This window comes from Crotalus tigris, unplaced genomic scaffold, assembly GCF_016545835.1.
Source record: "Crotalus tigris isolate CLP2741 ecotype Arizona unplaced genomic scaffold, ASM1654583v1 scf7180000017987.690289119674:8195010, whole genome shotgun sequence".
Classification (NCBI taxonomy): Eukaryota; Metazoa; Chordata; class Lepidosauria; order Squamata; family Viperidae; genus Crotalus; species Crotalus tigris.
Genome location: NW_024096758.1, coordinates 3,607,366 through 3,631,461, shown reverse-complemented (window position 1 = coordinate 3,631,461; position 24,096 = coordinate 3,607,366). Strand labels below are relative to the sequence as shown.

The 24,096-nt window shown below is 37.8% G+C and overlaps 1 protein-coding gene across 11 annotated transcripts in view; it reads right to left on the bottom strand.

Moving 5' to 3' along the window:
• The window catches only part of OTOF (otoferlin), a 164,728-nt gene that overhangs the window by 87,087 nt on the left and 53,545 nt on the right, over nucleotides 1–24,096 (bottom strand). For 9 of the 11 annotated variants that reach the window (XM_039345990.1, XM_039346001.1, XM_039346000.1 and 6 more), the window contains exons 3-4: nucleotides 21,230–21,318; nucleotides 947–1,046 (exon numbers count right to left, since the gene is read on the bottom strand). In XM_039345990.1, coding sequence (XP_039201924.1) covers nucleotides 947–1,046; nucleotides 21,230–21,318 — 189 coding nt within the window. The remainder of the gene's footprint in view (nucleotides 1–946; nucleotides 1,047–21,229; nucleotides 21,319–24,096) is intronic. The other 2 variants (XM_039345994.1, XM_039345993.1) reach the window with 1 other exon arrangement.

Sequence of the window (24,096 nt, the reverse complement as noted above, 5' to 3'; positions counted from 1 at the left end):
AACAGCTAGGGCCTTGCAGAATGGAACTGAACTCTGTGGACTATACAGTCAGAACATGATTCTATAGCTTTTTATTGGGAAAAAAAACACAATTATGAACTTTTTAAACATTTCTTCATTGTATGATGTAAGGAGGAGGTTTAAACGTGAACTTGACTTTCATGTGATCTGTAGTTGGGCAAACACTTTTTAGCAAAGCATATCTTGAAGGGGCTTACCACCATCCACAAGGACTGTTTTGAAATCCCCAGTTATTTTCATATTTGCCTAAAGTCAACTGTGGTTTATTCAATAAGCTTCGGTATGCAACCTGTGACTTGATTTCAGTGGGGAAAGTAGAGGGTGACTCTACTTTGGGTTCAATATAACATGAATGCATAAAGACCAGACCAAACAGAGAAATAAGTAGTAAAGGTGGGTTTATATTATAGCACCTCATTTTTAAAATAACAGAGCCCTGGTGATGCAGTGTTGCAGGCAAACTCTGTCCCTAGCCTGGAGTTCAATCCTGACAGGGCTCAAGGTTGACTAAGCCTTTTATCCTTCTGAGATTGATAAAATGAGGACCCAGATAGTTGGGGGCAATATGCAAATAATGCTGACATTGTAAACAATCCAGAGATTGTGGTAAAGCACTGTGAGGCAATATATAAGCCTAAATGCTATTGCTATAGCTATTAAATTGTCTCTTACCCCTTTCCCATGAACAATGCAGCCTCAGGACAGCCTGTAAGCTTCTATCATCTCTATCCATTTGCAGTGAAAGAAACTATGCAAAATGATGCCTACAATGTAGGCTAGGCTGGATTTTGATCTGGATGCACAACTGCTTTTCTAAGTATAATGGAAACACCATTGTTGGGGTAAAAAAAATAAATCAACTCCGAAGATCATGGACAGAATAAGAATAGCTCCACCTCCTCTTGAGCAACACTATGGTATTTACTTGAATGGACACATTGTTGTCATCGATCAAGGTGTCAGTCACATTCAATTGTCCTTCTTCCACCACTTTCTGCAGGACCATCTGGAATATACCAATGAGTCTGGAAAGCAAGCAGAAAAGACAGTGAGATACCTGGAAGACGAATCTTAGCTAGACAAACTTCTGCATTATCAGGTTCCTGTAGGAAGAAATAGCTAGAAAGAAAAGGAGAGACAGCATAAACCTGCATTTGTGCGATTTCTTAAACTCTATAGCTGGATTACCAAAGTACAACTGCTGTGTTCAGAGAAGATGACATATGCAAATAAAGCATATTATGATTTTACATGATCATCAGTTCACATAATATGCTATACCATATTATCAAAGACCATTTTAACCTAGTCTAGTCTGTTGTGCAAATCCAGCTGAAGGACCTTGGAGTCCTAGTGGACTATGAGCCAGCTGTGTTCAGCAGCAGCCAAAATAGCTAATACAATCCTGGATCTGTAGCTGGCTGGCAAACTGTACTCAATGAGTAGTCCTCAACAGCACTACATCCACATGGAGAGAAGTAAGCAGTGGGGTACCACAACGTTCCATCTTAGGCCCAGTACTCTTCAATATCTTCATAAATGACTTGGATGAGGGAATTAAAGGGAAACTCAGCAAATTTGTAGATGACACTAAACTGGCAGGAGTATCCAACACCCCAGAAAACAAACTCAGGATCCAAAAAGAGGCATAGAATCAAGATCACACAAAGTATTAGTACTGCTTTATAAAACCCTAGTAAGACCACACCTGGAATACTGCAGCCAATTTTGGCCACCATATCACAAAAAAGATGTTGAGAGTTTGGAAAAAAAAATCAGAGAAGAGCAACTAAAATGATCAAAGGCCTGGAGACCAAAACATACAAAAAACGGCTGCAGGATTTGGGTTTGGCTACTCTAAAGAAAAGAAGAAATAGGGGAGACAAGATAGCAGTGTTCCAGTATTTGAGGGGCTGCCACAAAGAAGAGGGGGTCAAATTATTCTCCAAAGCACCAGAGGGCAGGACAAGAAACAATGGTTGGAAACTGATCAGAGAAGCAACCTGGAATTCAGGAGAAACTTCCTGACAGTGAGGACAATTAACCATTGGAACAACTTGCCTCCAGAAATTGTGGGCGCTCCATCACTGGAGATTTTTAAGAAGAGGCTAGACAGTCACCTCCTGCTTGAGCAGGGGGCTGGACTAGAAGACTTCCAAGGTCCCTTCCAGTCTATTCTATTCTATTCTATTCTATTCTATTCTATTCTATTCTATTCTATTCTATTCTATTCTGTTCTGTTCTGTTCTGTTCTAATTCTAATTCTATTTATTTGTTGGTTGCTAAGAGGTGATGCTGACTTGATGGTATATAATCAGTTATTTTCTACCACACTGTACTATTCATCTCCATACAAAGAGGAAAAAGCAGAGGAAAAGCAGAGCATGCATTGAGAATGGTTTACAAATCAAACAGGCTGTGGTATGGAAAGAACCTAGATTAACACAGGAGGATTATCTAATGATCTTTAAAGCATCTATCAATCTGACTCCCATTTGTAAATCCAAAATCTAGTGGTGAAAACTATACATGCCTTACCCCTGAGCACGGAGTTTCTCTGAGGTCCTCTGAATCTTGCCACGTTTGATGGGTTTATTTAAAAATCAGTTAAGTTTAATGATTCCATGTTATCCACCCTTCTATCACTGCATACTAGATATTGCTTTAAAATGTAAAATCAGACAGTTCTGTAACTCTAGAAAGCACACAGTCAAAAATTCTACAGGAAAACCTACAGAGAATAGGAAGGGCAATGGAAATTAAAGCCAACAAAGGAACAATTGACTGGTAAGCATACTAAAGGCTCGTATTCTTTTAAGAAACAGGGATAAGAGGATAAAAAAATTAAAAGGAAAAAAAACTGGTTTTAAGAATTTGTTGGAAAGTGGAAGGGATAGCAATATTCTGCAGTGAAATTCTAGGGATGGGAAGTAAAAGAGTGGGTTTTTTTAAAAAAACAGCTTAATTTTTTTGATAAAACAACAGAGGAGGATATGCAGTTGCTACTACTTTCAAGAAACAGAGAAATATTATTGTTGTCATGATCATCACCATCGTATCCTCTGCAGAAGTTCATTCATCTATCATTTGTATTGGGGAAATTGAGAGGTGACAGCATTTGTTCTGCTTATAGACAGATAAAGTAACATGTAGCCTATTAAAAAATGAACAGCTAATGTTTGCAAGTTTCATTTCACCAGCAGTACTATGAATAATGCAAACACTGTGGTCCCTATTGTCTTGCAAGTAGGCTGACCTGTTTCTGTTTTTTTAAGATACCGTCCATGTCAGCTTATACTATATTTTTGATAAACAATCATCTTTCTTTTTCATTGTTTCCTGCAGCTGGAATTTGATGGTTATTTAGTGGCAGCAGAGTCACAAGATCAAAAAAGGAGAGTTCTGGGCTTACTAGAGAATTGCAGAAACATGGTGTTAGAAAGGCGTATATGGCCTTTTGTAAACCACAATAATAAAAAAGACTCTTGGCTGTTAAGATTGCAACAGACAGGACAATTAGTGAAACTATAAAGGGCTTTATGGCTTAAAATCATTATTTTTAACTGTATCTGAAAACCTTCTGGAAGCCAATGCAATGCCCATAATGTAGATGTTACGTACCTCTGGTTGGTTGTCACCAGGCAATAAGTGGACTGTTATATTTTAATAACAGAATAACAGAGTTGAAAAGGAACTTGGAAGATTACTGTCCAATCTCCTCTTAAAACCTCCAGTGATGGAGCATCCTCAACTTCTGAAGGCAAGCTGTCCATTGATTAATTGTTCCCATAGTCAGAAAAATTCTCATTCTAGGTTGGAATTCTCTTTGATAAGTATCCATCTGTATACAGAATCAGCATATTGCCATCATTATCTGGATCCTCATTTTACTGACTTCAGAAGGAGGGAAGACTGAGTCAACTTTGAGCAAGTCAGGATCAAACTCCAGGCAGTGGAAGGCAGAGTAAGCCTGCAATACTGCATTTTAACCACTCTGCCACCATGGCTGGAAGACTGCTATCATGTTACTCTAGTCTAGTCCTTCTCTTCACTAGACTAAACATACCTAGTTCCTTCGACTTTTTATCATATGTTTTAGCCTTCAGACACCTAATAATTTTTGTTGCTCTTCTTTGCACTGTTTCTAGAGTCTCAACATCTTTTTTGTATTGTGGTGACCAGAATTGGACGCAGTATTGCAAATGCAGTCTTACCAAGGCAGTATATAGCAGTACTAATATTTTACATGATCTTGATCCTATGCCTCTGTTGATGCAGCCTAGGATTGCATTTGCTTTGTTGACAGCTGCAGCTGGCTCCTACTTAAGTAGTTGTCTACCAGGACTCTTACATTTGTCTTACAGTTACCACAGTTGACTCAGACCCCAACATAATCTAAATACTAAGTCAAAGCCTCTACAACATACCAGTGCAGTCATGGTTGAGGCAGATAAGCACAACTGTTTGCATTTTGATGAGGCTTCACTCCAAAACAAAAAGAAAAAATAAGCCTTGAATTCCTATGTGACATTCTTTTGGGTTTTTGAAGAATGCTATCCCTGAAGTCTTATTTCAAGTAGTTAAACTTAACTATTTCTTTCAGACTCTTCATTGAGCAAAGTTTCCTGATCATTTGTGCTGCTCTTCTCAAACCCACTCCCATGTTCCTGAATCTTCCTTCAAATGTGATGCACTCAACTCAGTACTCAAAGTGTTTTTTCATCATCTGTCAAGTCAGCACTCAATTGTTATGTTATCCACTCCCCACTAAATTAGCTCTCTAATCAGAATGTTGTGGAGTACTTTTTTCAAATACTTTGCTGAAGTGAAAACATATTATGTCTAGAAGCATTCCCACAATAATAATCAAAATAGAGCTGGAAGGGACCTTGGAGATTTTCTAGTCCAACCCCCTGCTCAAGCAGGAGTCCCTATAGCATTTCAGACAAGTTGCTGCCCAGTCTCTTCTTAAAAACCTCCAGTGATGAAGCACCCACAACATCTGAAGGCAAGCTGTTCCACTGGTTAATTGTCCTCACTGTTAGGAAATTTCTCCTTAATTCCAGGTTGCTTCTCTCTTTGGTCAGTTTCCAACCATTGTTTCTTGTCCTGCCCTCTGGTGCTTTGGAAAATAAATCGACCCCCTCCTCCTTGTGGCAGCCTCTCAAATACTGGAATACTGCTATCATGTCCCCCCTAGTCCTTCTTTTCTCTAGACTGGTCATTCCCAAATCCTGCAACCGTTCTCCATACGTTTTAGTCTCCAGGTCTTTATTTATCTTAGTTGCTTTTCTTTGCACTTTTTCCAAAGTCTCAACATCTTTTTTGTAACGTGGTGACCAAAACTAGATGCAGCATTCCAGATGTGGCCTTACTAAGGCTTTATAAAGCAGTACTAATCTATTAGGGTACTAAGTGGTACTAATCTATTATAATCTATTAGAGAATTCTTTGATTTTTTAAAAATGATATAAAGTTACACTGGCAATATTTGTTCTTGACAAACTGGAGTTAATATCTAATAATTACCATATTATTTTCAGCATGCTTACAAATCAAATTCTTTATGATTTATTTAGATGCTTAGCGAAGTCAGACTGGATCTTTCTTTTTCCTCTTCTTGAAGACAAAAGACTATTTGCTACGCTATTTTCCAGTCATCTTGCAATTCTATGGGTTTTATCAAAGATAATGCATATGGATTCACTGAGATTATCCTCCTGTCCCCTAGGATGCAGCCAATATAAACCTTTAAACTTATTCAAAGTAAAGAGGTATTTCCTGGCTATATTTTTATCAATTACAAGCTTCACCTTCCTCATCACAATTTCCTGTTGAAGCACATTCTTTTATCCTGGGGAATTCTGAAACAAAATAGAACTGAATACTGTCGCTCCCCCCCCCTTTTTTTGTTAGCATTTTGCAATCTTCACTGAGCAGGTACTACTCTGACTCTTTTTTGTTCTGAACATACTTCAAGAAATCCTTTTCTTACTATTAGTCACTTTTACCAGTCTTCATTCTGAATTCTTGCTTCCCACCTGTTTGTACTCTTTCTTCATTATTTGCATATGAACGCTTTTTTGTTTTCAGTTTTTTACATAACATTGTATTAACTCATCCTCCCCCCCCCAAAAAAAGATAGAAGATATAAGAGTGCCACCTGCTCTGCAAACTAGGCACAATGGACTGAGGTGAGGGCACAAAATCCTTCTACACATAGCTGAAGAACAGTCACCCCCCCCACCTCTCCTGATTTAAAAAAAAACCCAGTAATTTGGATTCTTTGAATTGCTGTCCCACATTGCAAATTAGGAAACTAACTTTACAGAATCAGGCAAATTGCAATTTCTGTCCTTAGCTGAAAAAGGAGAAACAATGCATACTTCAGTGCTCAAATTGAAAACAGATACTGATTTAAGTTGGCCATAAACCGTATGCAAGAACATTTATGTGGAAGGACAGAACAGACCAAAAGACAATCTACTCCAGTGTCTCTTTGTTAAAGGATGCCCTGGGAAGCCTCCAAGCACAACATAATTACAATAATATCCTCCTATTCATGTTCCCTGGTAAATGGTTCTCAGTGGTATTCTGCCATTGATTTTGGAAATAATTTTAATTCTTTAAAAGTGTATTATTATATGTATAACCTACTTTTTCTTTGGAAGTTTAGGGAATATACAGGCAGGGCTCTTTTCATTTTCTCCTTGCAACAGCAACCCTATAAAATAGGGTTGGGCTAAGAAATAATGAATGGGGAAAGGTTCTCTAGGGATCTCCAAGATCAAATGAAAAGCCATGAATTTGGTTCCTGAATCTCAGTCATACCCTTGTTATTTTGCCCTTCTGGCTCTCAACCATACTGGATATGTGGGGTCCTTGGTGTTTTCTGAGCTTGGTGGTTTTTTTGCAGATGTTTCATTACCAGTCTAGGTAACATCAGCGCTGGATATATCACCACATGATCAACACTGTACATATAGCCACTAGAAATAATAGCAACTGACAGACATCTCCTCCTCCATTAATCTAACATTCTTTTACAATGATCATGTGACAATAAATTCTTTGGTTCTGTTATGTTCTGTGTGAAGGATTTCTTCTGTGAGTCCTAAATAAGCTTTGCTGGATAAGGCTGAAGATCTGATAGAGCATTATGTCATTTCCATAAGTATCCAGCCAGTTGTTTTGAAAAAAAAAACAAAAACAAAGAAACACACACACACCCCAGCAGAAATAACAGACCATGCTGGACAAAATCAATTTCCTGCTATTTCTTCTACATCAATTATTTTCCAGAAATGTACTTCCTCTGGCTCTGATGGTTTTGTTTAATTTTCTTTTATGATTAAGAGATGTAAATAGACGTATTTTTCCTCCTGAATTTGTATTTTAATAGCAATAGCATTTGGCCTTATATGTCTGCCCATAATGCTTCATAGCACTCTCTGGATGGTTTATAATAGAAGCATTTTTGCATATTGCCCCCAACTGGGTCCTCATTTTGCCAACCTCAGAAGGATGGAAGGCTGAGTCAACCTTGGACCCAATCAGGATAGAGTTAGCCTGCAATGCTGCAGTTTTAACCATTGTGCCACCAAGGCTCAGTAAACAAGCCCAGTAAAGTAGAGCAGGAGAGATAAAAGCATGAATCTATATACAGATTATAGTTCTCCAGTTCCATAAAGTAGAGAGGGAGGTCTTGCCTTGTTGGTTAAGGCAGGAACTGTTTGCACCAGGCCAGCTAATTTGTAGTATTAATGGAGTGTACATGCCACCATTTTAGGACCTGTAAATATCGGTCTCAGATCTGAGCCAGGGCAGTTTCTCACAAGGAAATTTCTAAACTTTAAGACATTAGATGAAGTTCCTAATTCAAACTCCGTGTTTCAGTGAAAGGAAACCATATATCTTGGATTTGCTTATTCATCATAGAAAGGAAATGTACTTTAGGTATAAGCCTGTCCCAGCAGCAGTTCTTTCACTGTTATTTCTCACTTTTCTCTTATATGCATAAGAGGGAACTAACTCTTATATGCATAAGAGGGAACTAAGAACTTTTTAATGTCCTTCATGTCCTTTTGCCTCATTGCCAATCTGATGATTTTGAGAAACCCAAAAACAAAAGTCATGATTTCCACCCTAAAAACATTCCTCCTCCTCCTCCTCCTCCTCCTCCTCCTCCTCCTCCTCCTCCTCCTCCTCCTCCTCCACCCTCTCCTCCTCCTCCTCCTCCTCTTGGCAAGATTTTTCAGAAGAAAATCTTCTGCCATTGCCTTGGTCCTAATTATAGTCACTAAAAGGAGATCATATAACACAGCATGTTCCTAAATCACTGCCACTGGATGTACATACCTGCTTGATTTAGCTGGGTACCTGGGATGACCTTCATATCTTGGGTGACCCTACTGGCAGTGTATATTCTTGGTATATATTCCTGATGTTCTTTGTTTATCCCTTCCATCATTATGAGGAAATATAGCAGGATTTGGGGTTGGGGGAAAAGTATCAGGAGAGTAGTATAAATTCAACATACAGACTGAACATCTATAAAGTTTAATCTTAAAAGATATTAAAATATTTACTCTTTCATTCTGTCTTTCTTTACAGAAGGTTTCCCTTCTCCTCAGAGATTTGTTTTGTAAAATTACAGTTCTACTCTACATTTAGTCAGGAATCAAAAAGCACATAGACTTTATATTGTTGATCTTAAATATTAATATGTCCTTTACAGTTCCTTTTTTTGGGGAGGCTGCACTGAAAAGCTATATCTAACAAATTCAAGGAGACTATGCTGGGAAAAGGTATGGCAGATGTGAATATAATAAGAAAGTAGAATTAGCTGCATAGAATTGTGTGAAGGCAGCATACAAATTCTTGTAAATATATAAATATGTATTTTGAATTTTAAATTTCAGATATTTACAGAAAGTACAAAAATAACTTTTTATTTTTTTAAGTGCATGTCACTCTATAAGACAGAATTTTCCCAGTAGCATATTGGACACCTTCCGACCTGAGGGGCTCATCTTCCAGTGTCATATCTTTTTTCCTTTTAGTACTGTCCATGGGGTTTTCATGGCAAAGATACTTGGAGTGGTTTGCCATTTCCTTCTCCAGTGGATCACATTTTGTCAGAACTCTCTGCTATAACCTGTCCGTCTTGGGTGGCCCTGCACGGCATAGCTTATAGCTTCATTGAGTTACACAAGCCCCTTCGCCACGACAAGGCAGTAATCCATAAAGGGGTTTCCCTGTGTAGTTTACAACAAAAATGTGTTAATGTGAGGAGAGTAATAGATTATTTTTTAGTATAAAAATGTAGACTGACACGGGAAGAGTGAGCTGGAATAGGATGGTCATTTGGGGATTTTACTGCTGCTTTTATGTAATATTATTGAGAGTCTTTCCCCATTAAATGCTGTTTACCTTGATAGAACTATTTTTTTTTCTTTTAATGAACCTGTAATCCCTTGCATCAGGGTGGAGTCAGGGCAACTGAACAGAGCTTGAGCGTTTCTAAGCTGGATACCCTTCCTGATACCTATGCAGGGTTTGCAGCAGACAATAACTCATTGCGCCCAAAGAGAGAAATATCTACCGCTACCTTGGATTAAACTCACAGCTTCCTGATTGTTAGGTGAGAGCTCCACCTCCAGGCCAATATGAAATCTGCTGCCCAACTGCAGTTCTGCATCTACTCCATCCTACATCTGAACCCTTATTGTGAAGTTCAAATTTGACTTCCTTCCAACCTAACAGGGAACAAATCCTTTTATAGATCTTGTTATTGCCATTGGAAGCTGTTGACTTTATGAGAAAATAATATACTTTAATACTAGTTCAGCTAAGAAGGTAAGCCTGGATGAGATCAAGGCAATGTCCAAGGTTGAGAGGGTAGAAAAAAAAAAAACACATTTCCAGAACATATTTGTATCATGATTAGGTTCAAGTGAAGAAAAATGCAGTGATGAATGTATGTGGCTCCAAGGATTAAGATTCCACAAAGACTACTTCATATTAAAGAAGGAAAAAAACATCCTACTTCCACCACTCATCAGTGTCTGATATCTGCTGTACTAGAGCTATGCTTTTGGGGGGGGAACTGAGTAATAGTTTACTTTGCATTTTCATTAGGAAATCACAATTACTGTCCAGATTCATAGGATCCAATATTGTCTTATGAGGGTTTTTTTGAAAGGAAAACATTGTACCCTAGGCCTAGGGCATGAAATTGTGACTTGAAATACAATACTCTAACAGGGTGTATTGTCCCGTTCCAGTCTTGATGAGGACCCCAAAGGCACAACAAAAGAAGACAGGTTATTACCAGTAGTCCTCGACTTACAACAGTTCACTTAGTGATGGTTCAAAGTTACAAAGTCACTGAAAAAAGTGCCTTGTGACCGTTGCAGGATCCCCATGGCCACGTGATCAAATTTTGGATACTATGAATTTCTGCCAAAGCTGATGTTGAGGTGCAGCCAATTTTTCTCTGAAATCCACTGAGTTTATGCAACATAAAAATATTGCACAGGATGGGCCTGCTATTACTGATCTATGGATTTAACAAAATCATTACTCTGGGAACATTTCTAGTTAACATTTTAACCTCGGTACAATCTCCTACCCACATCCCCATTTCACACTAGCTTCTTGTGACCAAAGATTATTTAAGCTTATGTTTTCCTCTATTACTGTATTAATCGTCATGCACTAGATGGCTTACACCAGAGGATGGATTGTTTTAATTAAGTTTGCTTTCCAGCCATTACAACTATAGGGAATTCTGATGAGGCTGAAAAGCGTGTTTGTCTGCTGTTTGGCTCATAGCAGGAAGGGTCAAATTCCTTGAAGAAGAAAATTTTTTTGCTGTGCCATCAGTTCAACAAGAAAAGCTTAGCATATTTTTTGAGGGAGGCAATATCTTTCCCAAATATGATCTATGATCATTTCTACCACCAATGATTTAATAATAATAATAATAGTAATAATAATAATGTTGGAAGGGACCTTGGAGGTCATCTAGTCCAACCCCCTGCTCAGGCAGGAAACCCTATACCATTTCAGACAAATGGCTGTCCAGTCTCTTCTTAAAAACTTCCAGTGTTGGAGCATTCACCACTTCTGGAGGCAAGTTGTTCCATTGGTTAATAGAAAACAATGTTGCATCCTCAAAAAGTGTGCAATACCATGCTATCTTCACTGTTAAAAAGTTAAAGAAAAGGGGATTGAAAACTAAAAATCCTTTGCTATCTTAAAAATAAGAGTACATTTCCTCATAATTCACCATCCATGGTCTCTTTTTATGACACAGCAGCCACATAAATGTGTTTAAAATAAATAATTCAATAAAATCTTACTCTCCAAACTCTTCTTGAGCAACTTTTCTCATACTTCTCATTTCTTTCTTCCCTGCCCATCATTCACTTGTGTATACAAAACATGGGCACTCCACTCCCATAACAGTCGAACCCTAAATCCAGGCTAATAAAACACAGCATGAAGACAATTTTGGGGAGGATGAATTGTGTTAGTCTCACTGATTCTGAAGAGCATTTTTCCTGATGGGGTTTCTCCCAATTCAACAATCCCAAAGTGCTTTTAAAGCGTGAGATCTTTAGTAGAAAGTCCTGTGTATGGCATGTCCTTGGATGGATTTTTGCAAACCAATGTAGTTGGGAGCTTTTGAAGGTCCTTATTTACGAAGTAAGACTTCTTATGTCACATCTGGGGAATATCTATTATGTCATTCATAATACAGAGTCATCTCGTGAATTGTAAAGAAAGGCCAAATAGAAGTGCTAAAATATATAATTTCATCAGAATAAAATTCTGGAATAAATTACATTTAAAAGAACAAGCAAAATTCCTTTCAACCAATATTGATTGGCTTAATTTGTCCTGCCTGCCAACAGTTCTTCAAGGTCTGGAGTTCTTTGCAAGCAAATTTGGAAGGAAGGTCTTCAGGGCTTCACAAATTAAAGCACAGATGATGAGAGATGAATGCCTTCATGGAGTCAGCCTCACGCTTTTCCAAACTCAGTTCCTTCTGTTTTGTATTTATGAGCAGAGTTAGCAGCTTTTATTTATTTTTGTTCAAAAAGTTCCCAGGATGGCTGCCATCAATAAAAACAACCTGTTGAAAATTAAGCTCCAGAATGACTTGAAAAAGACTTGGGGGAAATAAAAATGTTTTTGCTTGATGTTAAAAAAATACAGTATGTATTCACACCAAAAGAGATGGGGTAAAGAGCATTCATTATCCAGGATGCTACTATTGAAAAGTGGTCATAGCTCCTCATCTAACAAGAAGATAGAAGCACTCATAGGATGGCTCCTGATAATGTCCTCGAGACTCCTTTAGATTACAACCACCAGCTCAAGAAGACTCACCATCTGAAACAGAAAAACCTCAGACACCATGCCCATTTTTTGGCACCAACTTGAAAATTCAGAGCAAATTCAGAGAAGGGCAGCTAGGAGATCAGTTATAGAGTGAATTCTTATGGAGCAGTTAAGCATAAATATAGTTCATACTGTGCCACTTAGTGGCCTGACTAGTTCAGGTTTTTTCCCCACAACTTTATTTAGAATATCCTAACACAGAGGACTGCTGTAGAAAGTGAGCATAGCAAGTTATGAAACTATTAAAGGAGATGGGTATGTTTAGATATCTAAGGGGGTTAGGTTAGCACTGTCCAAATACCCTGATACTCTGGTGACAGTAATGCATCCCTGATAACTTGGCAACCTACTGTAATATTTATTGTAATATCTTCTGGTTGGCCTTTCTTTGAAGAAGACATGGAAGCTAGGGCTGATACAACATCCAGTCTGCTACTCGACAAATAATCCTTGCTTTGAGGGTGCCATGCTGGTTGCTGGTCTAATTCCAGGTCCAATTCAGCAAGTTTAAGACGTATGGACTTTAATTCCCAGATGCCAGCTGGGGAATTCTGGGAGTTGATGTTCACACATCTTAAACTTGCTGAAGTTAGGAAACACTGGTTTATGGTCTCCTTTTGATCTGAGAGGCCCTAAATACTGTCTTGTTCCAGGTAACCTTTGGGTTCTAGGAAACAAGAAGCACAAAGTATAATTTTTGTTATTACTATAATGATTTTCATGCAATTAATTAGTACTAGATTATGTTGAGATAGTCTGCTTTGCTTTGCTTGCATACACTGCTCAGAGTCAGTCAGATTAGGGTGGTTTAAAAATATGGTTAAATAAATAAACGAGGCTTGGTTTCTCTTGTTCCAAAGCATAGGACATGGAAAATCAATTTAAATTAAAAGAAGGCAAATACTGAACAAATGGCAGGAAAAACCCAATACTAAGAGCAGTTTGATCATGACCCAAAAACAGAGTTGGGTTTGTCACTTGGGGATGCTCTAATTTGCATTTCTATACTGAGCAGCAGACTCAGTGGCCTAAATTATTTATTTTTAAAAGAAGTATTGGAATTTATATGCAGTTCAGTTCCAAAGATGTTCTATGTGGTTCACAGGTAATACAAAAATGAAAAATAACACCCCCAAAGCTAATAATAATGGGAAACCTTCCTATCTATCTAAAGGAGAGAGAAAAGAACATAATGTTGATCACCTATACAGAGAGAGAACCTGCTGTACTATCAACTCCAACTTATATTATTCTAAGGACCCCCATTTCAAGTGGGAAGAAGCTCTGGGCATCCTCAATCTCATCTCTTTTCCCCACTTTTTCACTCCTTCTTGCACCCATGGCTCACTTATTTAGAGCAACTGGTTACCTCTGCCTCCAGGCTGCAAGACAGCACCATCCTCATATGGGTACCCAGGGGAGCAAGAGACAGAACTATCTTTTGTGTCAAGCTATAATCACATCACATACATCCTCAAAATATCTATGAGCTGGCCAACCAGCTGTGACAGCCTTGCCAATAAAATACTAACTCTACTTTTATTGTAAGGTTACTTTAACAGGATGTTGCAAATTTTAAAGTACATCTCTCCCCCTACCGCCTTTACAGTCCAAGAATTAGGGAGGGCCCATTTTGAGACATCTGCTATGCCTATATGTGGACTCAGCTGCCCATTGTCTGAACATTGTCTAGTATATATTCATCTGTCCACCTATTCCCCAAAGTCATTCCTACATACCATTACAAGCTGCATGTTTTAAGAACTCATAAGGCTACTACTCTGGGTAAGGGCTAGGAAAGCAATAGGTGGGCATTTGACTCCTATTCATCCTTTGTCCCTTTTTGCTGTCAATGCAGCTGCTTTATTTCATTTAACAGCTGAAGCTACAAAGAATAAAACCAGCATTTCCAATTAAGAGTACAGCAAGTAAAAGTAGTCAGAGTATTGATATACATCCATTTGCATTCTTCAGTCAGCAATTTTCAGACTGTCCGGAACAATTTAAAGTTTCCGGGACATTTCTAAAAACAATCATTTAAAACAGATGGCACAAACCCACCAGCACAAGAACCCTTGTTGGTACTTCTTTCAATTGCCGCAGTAAATTTGACATCTGATTTTTATATTAACTGGTTTCCAACAAATCAGAAGCTCCACAGTTCTTTAGAGGCATTAAGACAGGTGCTTTGCATAAACAAGATCTCTTTTTTTAATTGAAGTTTTAAGAGCAATATAAAATTGTTTCAGGGAAAATGCACTGGGATTTTTTAGTGTTGCATAGCTGCATTCAAGAGAAAAGAAAGCAGTGTCTTTGTGTCTTTAGGAAAAATGAGATTCACACTTCCAGCCTACTCTTGATGCTGTTTAGCAATTTGCAGATGCTTAATATGCAATCATTTCCCTCCCCCACAAGCAACATTTACTTCCACACTACAGTCCTGTATTCTGGCACATCATTGCTTTTCATTGCTGCTCTTCAATCAGCTGGAATTAGAAACAAAAAAATAGATCGTCACTCTGTACTACACTTGATATGGCAGTTTATTATTTTTCAATGCCTCTTCCTGAAGCCAAGTTTCTTTGTGGAATGTCTGTCTTTCTGATGTGTGTGGTCATCACTAATCTTACAGGTGAATTATCAGTTTTTTTATGTCAGGAGTGTAGTGGATGAAAAGCAACAGAAATAATCTAGCAACTGAGATCAACAGGGTAGATGAACACACATAAGTGAAAGCGATATTGGAAGTTTGCTTATATATTTTAAAGTCTGCTTTAGAAATACACATTTCTAAAGAAAGTTGAGGCATCAAATATTTGGCACAGAATTTTTATTCACCATATCAAAACATATTTCTGTTTGACTGACCTGACTCCTCCTTAGAAGCCTGAAGTGAACTATCGTGGAACAGGTAGAAAGAGACAACCCAAGTATGAGGCCAACACCTAAATTTAGTACATGCAGGTTATGCAATTACTATGCATGAATGATCTCTCTAGATCAGTTTCTCAACTTTGGCAACTTTATGATGTGTGGATTTCAACTCCCAGAATTCCCCAGACAGACAGATATGGGCTAGGAATTCTGGGAGTTGAAGCCCACACATCTTAAAATTGCCAAGGTTGAGAAACACGGCTCTAGATACTTGCGCATGATCACTCATATAGCAGAGTCATCTCAGATAATGTACCTGCATTAGCTACAAAACCAAGATCTCTCCTGGTTTTGTTCAACTTCTTCCCGCCTGGAGCTGGTCCTAATGCTGCTTCTGTCAAAATTCCATTGTAGGTTTCAGTACATTTTCTAGCTGACAAACGCCAAACCCTTTTACTGGAACTCTCAATGATTCTGTTATCTTTTAGCAGCCTAAATTAGAGCACTGATGTCAATTCTGATTTACCATTTTTCAGCTGATCCTACGTAATCTTTTCTCAGCAATTTTATGGCATCACTCTTCTGCATCCAGCAGATATTCCCAGTCAGCCTCCATTCAGTTTAAACTACCTTTATATTGTACTAGAAATATTAATTTATGCATAAGCAATGAATATAGATATTGAGGTAATCATGATTAAGGGATACCTGCAAATTTCAAATGTTAGCATGAACCAAATAATTATGTAGACTTCAATGGACATGATATTAATGATTCACCGTGAAAACTGACTTTCATCTTACATGAAATCATACTTGGTAAAGGGTTTTTTTCAGTACAGGAAAGTGCTAGTACACAAGGTACAAGTCGCTGTTTCCTTGGCATGACTTTCCTTTTTAAGCAACCAAGAGTGTTTGTGGGGGGGGGGAACAAAATTATGCAACAATATCACTTTCCCTGTCTTCCTTGAGATGGGCAACCTGGTTATGTCTGCAGGTTAAAAGTTTAGGAAAGTTTTGCCCTCTTAGGCCCAGTACCTGGCTGGAGTAAAATGTGATCATATTGCTATCTAATTAACCATAAGCTACTCAGTGTCCAGGGAAGGAATATAAAGGCTCCATCACAAAGCTGTATAATGAAAAGTCAGAGGGGGCTGCATCAATAATTCATCCCAAGTCAGCATTGAGTGTCATTCCTTTATCTCTGGCTCCTTCTGGTAAGCAGATAGCCCTTATCAAACAACTTCTATGCAGCACGATACACCCATCCGTGCTCTGGCGCAAAAGACAGTGGACGAAATGGAATGTGTTTCTTGCATCTTTATGTGAAAAAGTAATTTCTCATATCTCATTTTGACTTTATCAGCTATGATTCTTTCCTAGGGAGAAAATTAATAACTTACAAACCCCAGTAAAAAAAGTGCATAAACACTTTTGGAGCAAGATATCTGCTCCTAAAGAACATTTGGAGGAGTACCTAATTCTATTTCTTATGATTTACGTCAGTGCAAATGCAGTTTTCAATGCTCTTGTGGCTTTAAAAGCACGAGTGTCATCTGGAGTGTTGAACTACACAGGAGAACAGTAAAGTTCACTTATAGGGTGGCTTTTTATAACACAATAAACTGGGTTATTAAATTAAACCATTTTCTTGGCTTGTACAGCATATTAAATATTTAATGAGATGGGTTTTAAACAATGCACTAACTGAAAAAAAAAACCTAATCAAATTTGAAACTAGTCAAATTTGGCATATTGTATGAATAATGACCAGATCTTTCATTGATGTAATGCAGCATTTCAGTATTTCTTTTTTATCTGCTTAGTTGGGAGGTGAGAGAGTTGGGGGAAAAGTAGCTTTTGAAAATTCTTGCATATATTTATATTTGCTACCATCATTCTGTAAACACTATGTAAGATTTGGATCTCTCTTCTGCCCAGTGTCTGACATATTTAATCCCATATACATTTTTTTTTATACTTCAACACATCAACAAACATTAGGGAATGTTTGATAGTCTGGTTCTGGTAATTAAAGCTGCAAGACGTGGGCTGCAAAAATTAGGATGATCACCAGGTTGCAGCAAAGAGATGCAGACAATTCTCTTTCCTGTCATTGAGTTATTGGTTGGATTTTTGCAACTCACATGTGGCACCCCCACAGTGTTAGAAAATAAAATACTATAGCTATATTTTATGGTAAAAATGGTATCTTGTATTTCTAGAAAAAAAATTATCTTGCCAGGCTCCCAGCTGGAGTCACAGGGGACATTATTTCTGGACTGACATACATTGCTGAAGTGTGGGTTTGAACTCTAAATTAGCTTTGAAGTGCACTTGGCCTTTGAAGAGAAGCTTCTAATCAGCAATTCTTTTCCATCTGCACAGCGTTCCCATCTAGCATTTGTCTGTTCACCAGTGCACATACTTTGTGAGATGGTTTATTTCCAAGATTTAGCCTAAGATTTAAAAGCAGGGAATCTTTTGAATTCTATCAACATGATGCTTAAAAAAAAAAGAGTCCAGCACTGTGCACTTTAACAGGCTGAAAATGGAATATAGGAGATAAGAACAAGTTTCAACCAGACCAGGAGACCAAAATTGCTGTGGTGAAACAGATAGGTGTCACATACAGATGGATGTCAAAAACGGAAGTTTCTTAACAGGCACAATATGCCATAATACATATAGCCCTCACTTTAGCTACCCGCAAGCCAAGATGTCTATCAATTTTTCATTGTATGAGATTGCCAAACAATTGGGTGATTTTGGAACACATGAGGTATCAGCAAATGCTTAAAACTATGGAAATAATGCCTGATTCATTTTTTGAAGCTAGAGGAGCAGGGCTTTTATTGTCATAGAACGCCCAGAACGGAGTTTCGGCACCTTTTTTGGATGGAACCTTGTAGGATAGGCAAGGCGGGTTGTATGACGTGTGTGAGTTCTGGCACCTTTTTTTTTTTTTTTTTACAAAAAAAGCACTATAGAAGAGAATTGAGAATGCAAGTTTTCCGCCCTTTTGTATGACTACAGTACCCTGTTCTTCCTTCCTTCTAATGTTATTTATAAAAATCCAAAATATTACAACAAGCATGTGCAAAACTTTCTCGTGTATGCAAATGGATACAGTATCTTAAGGAATATACCCATCCTAAATCAATAAGCTTATAAGAGAACAGCCTATAGGCACAGTAAGATCAGTGGTAAAATAATAAAACAAAAAGCACTCTGAATTATGTACTGTTTAATAGCTACTGATAAAGGAAGTCTTTTTACCCATTGTTCTTTTATATTACTAATATGATTTTAACTAGCAATTTTTATAATTTAAAATAAAATAACTGTAATGGTAGATGGCATCTTATACCAAGCGAGACCTCTGACTGTCCAACTTGGAATTGTTAGGTTGCAGTCTGTGCTGCTTCAAGTAATTTCACCTCTCATTTTATTGGCTCAACTATAACCCATTGATAAAATTCATGCTCAGTATACATGCAGAAAGTCTCAGGATTCAACTCTTCAACCCATTATATCACAGGTTAAAAGAACCAAGCAGTAATGAATATGGAAACCTTTTCTACTTTGAAAACCACTACCACTGAGTTGATTGGTATACATATAAAATGCTAGCATTTATACTATGCAGTTAACTTGGAGATCTGAGAAGATGGAACCTAACACTTAACAACAAGCAAGGTATATACTATACCATTGAAATATCAGTTCTTAATGTCTCAACTAAAAAAAAGAAACTTTAGATCAGGAGGTATCACTCCCAGAAGTCTTCAAGTCCTTCATGTTTTAAATAAATTTTGGGAACAGGGTGATATTGCATGGTCCCATTAAAGCTACAGACTCTTTGTGTCAGCATAATCCCTGCTGTGCAAGCTCATATTTAACCAAGTTTAATAATATGTGTCTTTTGTTGTAGACTGAGGCTTTAAATATAATTATACCCTTGTCACAGTCCTTAAAGGATTCAATTTGGCAGTTTCGATTCATTTTCTAGAACTGCTTGAATTCAAATTAAGAAATAAGTTAGAAGTAGACTTGGAACTACCTGGATAAATACCCTGTTGAAATTCAATAAGGTTCTACATTTAGGCAAGAAAAATCAAATGCACAGGTACAGAATAGGTGGTCCCTGGTTCAATAGTAGTAACTGTGAGGGGGATCTTGGAGTCCTAGTGGACAATCACTTAAATATGAGCCAGCAGAGTGCTGCAGCTAAAAAAGCCAATGCAGTCCTAGGCTGCATTAACAGAGGGATAGAATCAAGATCACACAAAGTGGTAATACCCCTTTATAATGCCTTGATAAGGCCACACTAGGAATATTGCATCCAGTTTTAATTGCCACAATATAAAAAAGTTGTTGATACTCTAGAAAGAGTACAGAGAAGAACAACAAAGATGATTAGGGGGCTGAAGGCTAAAACATATGAAGAATGGTCGCAGGAATTGGGTATCTCTAGTTTAATGAAAAGAAGGACTAGGGGTGATATTAAAGCAGTGTTCCAATATCTAAGGGGATGTCACAAAGAAGAGGATGTCAAGACAGGACAAGAAGCAGTGGATAGAAACTAATTGAGGAGATAAGCAACCTAGAATTAGGAAAAAATTCCTGAAGTTAGAACAATTATTCAGTGGAATGACTTTTCTCCAGACATTGTGGGTGTTCTAACATGGAGGTTTTTAAGAAGAGATTGGACAACCATTTTCCTGAAATGGTATGGGGTTTCCTGATTGTGCAGGGGGTTGGACTAGAAGACTCCAAGGTCCCTTCCAATTCTGTTATGTACATAACTGATAAGTTATTCTGATGTGTTACCCATGGAGTTTCCAAAAGCTTTACAGCCAAATTGCATTAACAGTGTAATTCAGGTTAAAATGTCTAGTGCTGTTGGTGAAATAGTATTGTTCCAAGGTTACACAATTAACCTTGCTCTAACCAAATCTCCTGCATGTTTCACCACCTGGTGCTATATTAGAAATCTTGTGCATATCTGTGGAAAACTGGTCAAATTCACCATCACATTTATTTAATATGTGTTCTTAAATAATCATTTTGTTTAAACAAGTTGTTATTAGATTTGCACCAGGGACCGGTTCTGTGGAGAAAGGGCCCAGGATCACTTCCCACCTCTACCTGTACAGCCTTAAAAGTTACCTCCAGTTACGCCTGCTGAAAAATAGTGGCACAATTTTTGATATTGAGACTGGAAAAACATTTTACTGTAAGCCTAGTAAAGGCCTAAGATAGGTTTTACAAACCCATTGATAGCCTTGCTAAGTTTTTCAGCTATTAGAAGGTGCCAATCCTTATTATATATACTCAGATACTATTCGTCAGGGATGGTACACTCTGCATAAGACAGGATAAAGTAGCTGCTTAAGCAGCAAATATTGAAATATAGGAAATGGGTAGTGACATGCTGGAAGACAACAGCAATAGCAATAGTACTTAGACTTACATACCGCTTCACAGTACTTTACAGTCTTCTCTAAGCAGTTTACAGAGTCAGCATGTTGCCCCCAGCAATCTGGCTCCTCATTTTACCAACCTCGGAAGGGTAGAAGGCTGAGTCAACCTTGAGCCAGTCAAAATCGAACTGCTGGCAGTTGGCAGAATTAGCCTGCAATAGTGCATTCTAACCACTCACCACACATAATGCATTTGTGCCACACCAGGTCTCTGGGCTCTCTCAGTATAGCAAAACTTTTATTATGCCATAGCTCAAGATCTATATACAAATATCTTCCTACTTCTCTTAAAGAAGGATGTTGTAAAATAAATAGACTTAATATATATGGATACAAAATGCTGAAAATATCAGAATGGCTGTGGAAATGCTATCTTCCATCAATCATTTTCCTAAGGCAAAAAAAGGCAGTTCTAGTTGGCATTGTGCATCACTTACCTGTTGGAGAAGACCTTGCTGTAGTTAAACACCTGAATCTCCAGCATCTCATTGACATCAATGCTGCTTGCAATGGGCCATCGGAATGTCTACAAAAATATTGAGAGACAACAAGAAGACAATTGGCATGCTAAGACACATTTCTCAGATATTCAAGGTACCTATTTCTGCCCTGAGCTTCCTCAACACCATGTCTGTGTTGCTCTTCTATAAAAGTACAGATTTTAATTTTAATTATCAAGAGAAATGGCTCAAAAATTCAAGTAGCACTCAATGCTTTAGGATTTCTTTTTCCCAGGAAAGATCTCATGGGAGTTTTTCAAAATAAAAACAAAATGTTTGGGTTTGCCTGGAAGTCACATAATCTTTATCAGAGATGATGAATACCCATCACTGAGAAGAACCCTATGCTTTTTTGAATTGTCAACATGCTGGACCCTTATCCTGGACCTGGGAGACTTCAATGGTATATAGATAAAATATATGAGGCTGAATTTATTGAGGTTTTAGTTTTTAAATATCTCAGTTTTTTTACATATATTTTTGTTAAGACTATAATTAGTCTTAGTAGATGTTGGTGGCGCAGCAGTTAGAGTACAGTACTGCAGGCCACTTTAGCTGACTGTGTTCAGCAGGTCAGCAGTTCAAATCTCACCGGCTCAAGGTTGACTCAGCCTTCCATCCTTCCGTGGTAGGTAAAATGAGGACCCAGATTGTTGGGGGAAATGTAAATATATATATATACATTGCTTACTGGTGTACACCGCTTAGAGAGTGCTTGCACTTAAAGCGGTATATAAGTCTCATAAATAAATAAATAAATGTTTTTGTTTGGTTGGTTGTTTAATTGTCACGTATGTTAGAAACTTGCCTGTGGAATTCCTTAAAGCATTTAATTATCTGGTGGGAGAAAAAATGATAGACTACATGGATTGCTCTTACAGTTTTTTCAGCATGCCAGACACTGACTGACAGTTTTCTTGACATCAACTTTGCTTTCTACTCACAGAGCATTTCAGTTACAGTGAAGAGAAGGGCAGTGTGCTCTTTCTTTTCAGGGTGTAAAGAATGCACTGGATCCATTCAAGAGTTCAGCGCATGTGTATTAACTTTTAAAATACATTTTTAAACAGAGTCTTTTCAAGAGAAGCAGCATGTCATCAATTAACAAATAAAGAATATATAATAATTATAATTATTGCAGAAGAGAAGGTTGAGGATTGTTAGCTGTCTTCAAATACCTGTCATATTGTAGACTTATTCTTGAACTTATTCTAATTTCCTCCAGAGCCTAAGACTAAAACTAATGGGATGAAATTTCAGGACTGTAGATCAGATACTAGGAAGAACAGTTAAGAGCTGTCTGTTAGTGGAATAGTTACCTCATGGAATGGTTTCTTCCATTTTGCTGGAGATTTTAAATAGAGACTGGAAAGTCATCTATTAGGAATGGTGTAGTCGTGAATCCTGCAGTGTGAAGGGAATTGAACACGATGACCACTTTCAATTCTATGATTCTATATGACTTCAGGTGAGTCCTCATAAATTTGAAGACAAATAAAATATCCTGGATATCGTTTCCTGGCTTATTCAGCTTTTTATATGGTTTGATTTATTATTATATTTTACAATACCTTTCTAATAAAAATGTCAATGGTGTTTTGAAGCAGATAATTAAAAGACAACAAGACTATAAACCAATAAATAAGCAAGGTTAAAAACAAAGCCAGAAACAATCACATCAAAATGAATGTTCATCACAATGTAAGAGGTTGGGTGCTGTGAAGGCAATCATATTGGGACCAGGTGCAACTTTCCAGGAAAATGGTTTTATTAACAGGATATAGAAGCCCTTCTCCTTGTTAATATTGACCTTGCTCAGATGAGAAAGGTATCCAAAAGGCTTCCATATAAGGTCTTAATTCTGTCTCTTCTTGACCAAGCAGTCCTTTTTAACCTCTGTCTGATGGCTGGGGATGAGAGCACTGAAGTTTGATCCATTTGGACAGCATCTTGTTAGAGACTGCTATCTATCTGAGTGTATGGCTAGGTGCAATGATGTGGGAGGAGATGCTCATTTTGGAGAACAAGGATAACCTATCTGATTGAGGGGTTCATAAATACCTATATGGACTTTCAGAACCCAGTAGATCTATAGCCTGCAGAATGTTACAATCTTGTATTTGGATTATTTGTCATGAAGAGGCTCTTTGGCCTTTCAACCACCCTTTAATGAACTATTTGCACTTTTCTCTTTCATCACACAGGTATTTACTATGAGTGTGTTGACTGTTAAATCACACTGGACAAAATGAAAGTAGAAAGAGAGAGAGAGGTAGCCTCAGAAGAATATCCGCACCGTGTCTATTTTAAATTCCTAGTTTTTGCTATACTTGTAAGAGTTCTCACTTGTGTTGCTTGGAGAAAGGTCCAAGATCAATATCTAGCAGCATCTAGATTTTGCTGTTTTGTTTAAAGGTAACAGTTAATGGGAAAGCCTCTCAGCAGGTGGCAGTAGCTGGCCAACTTTGTCTGGGCTTGGAAACTAAACAAAGTCATGCTCGGCTAATACTCAGATGAGCATCCAGCAGGAAATCTTAAGATTACAGGCTGGCTGAGAAATCAAAAAACATTCCAAGGAAAGACAATGTCAAAATGCTTAAATATTTTTGTCAAGAAAACAACATGGGTTCTTTGTAATCTTGTAGTGCAGCTCAACTTGAAGGGGTTTTTAAATGGAAAAGACTTTCCTCTGCCTGGGGTTTGGCAAAGCATCTGCCAGTTGAAGGAAATGAACAAGTAAAAATGTAGCACATGAAAAGGGTTGAGTCCGTAAGATCTCAAGGAAAAGCCAGGAAGACGAAAAG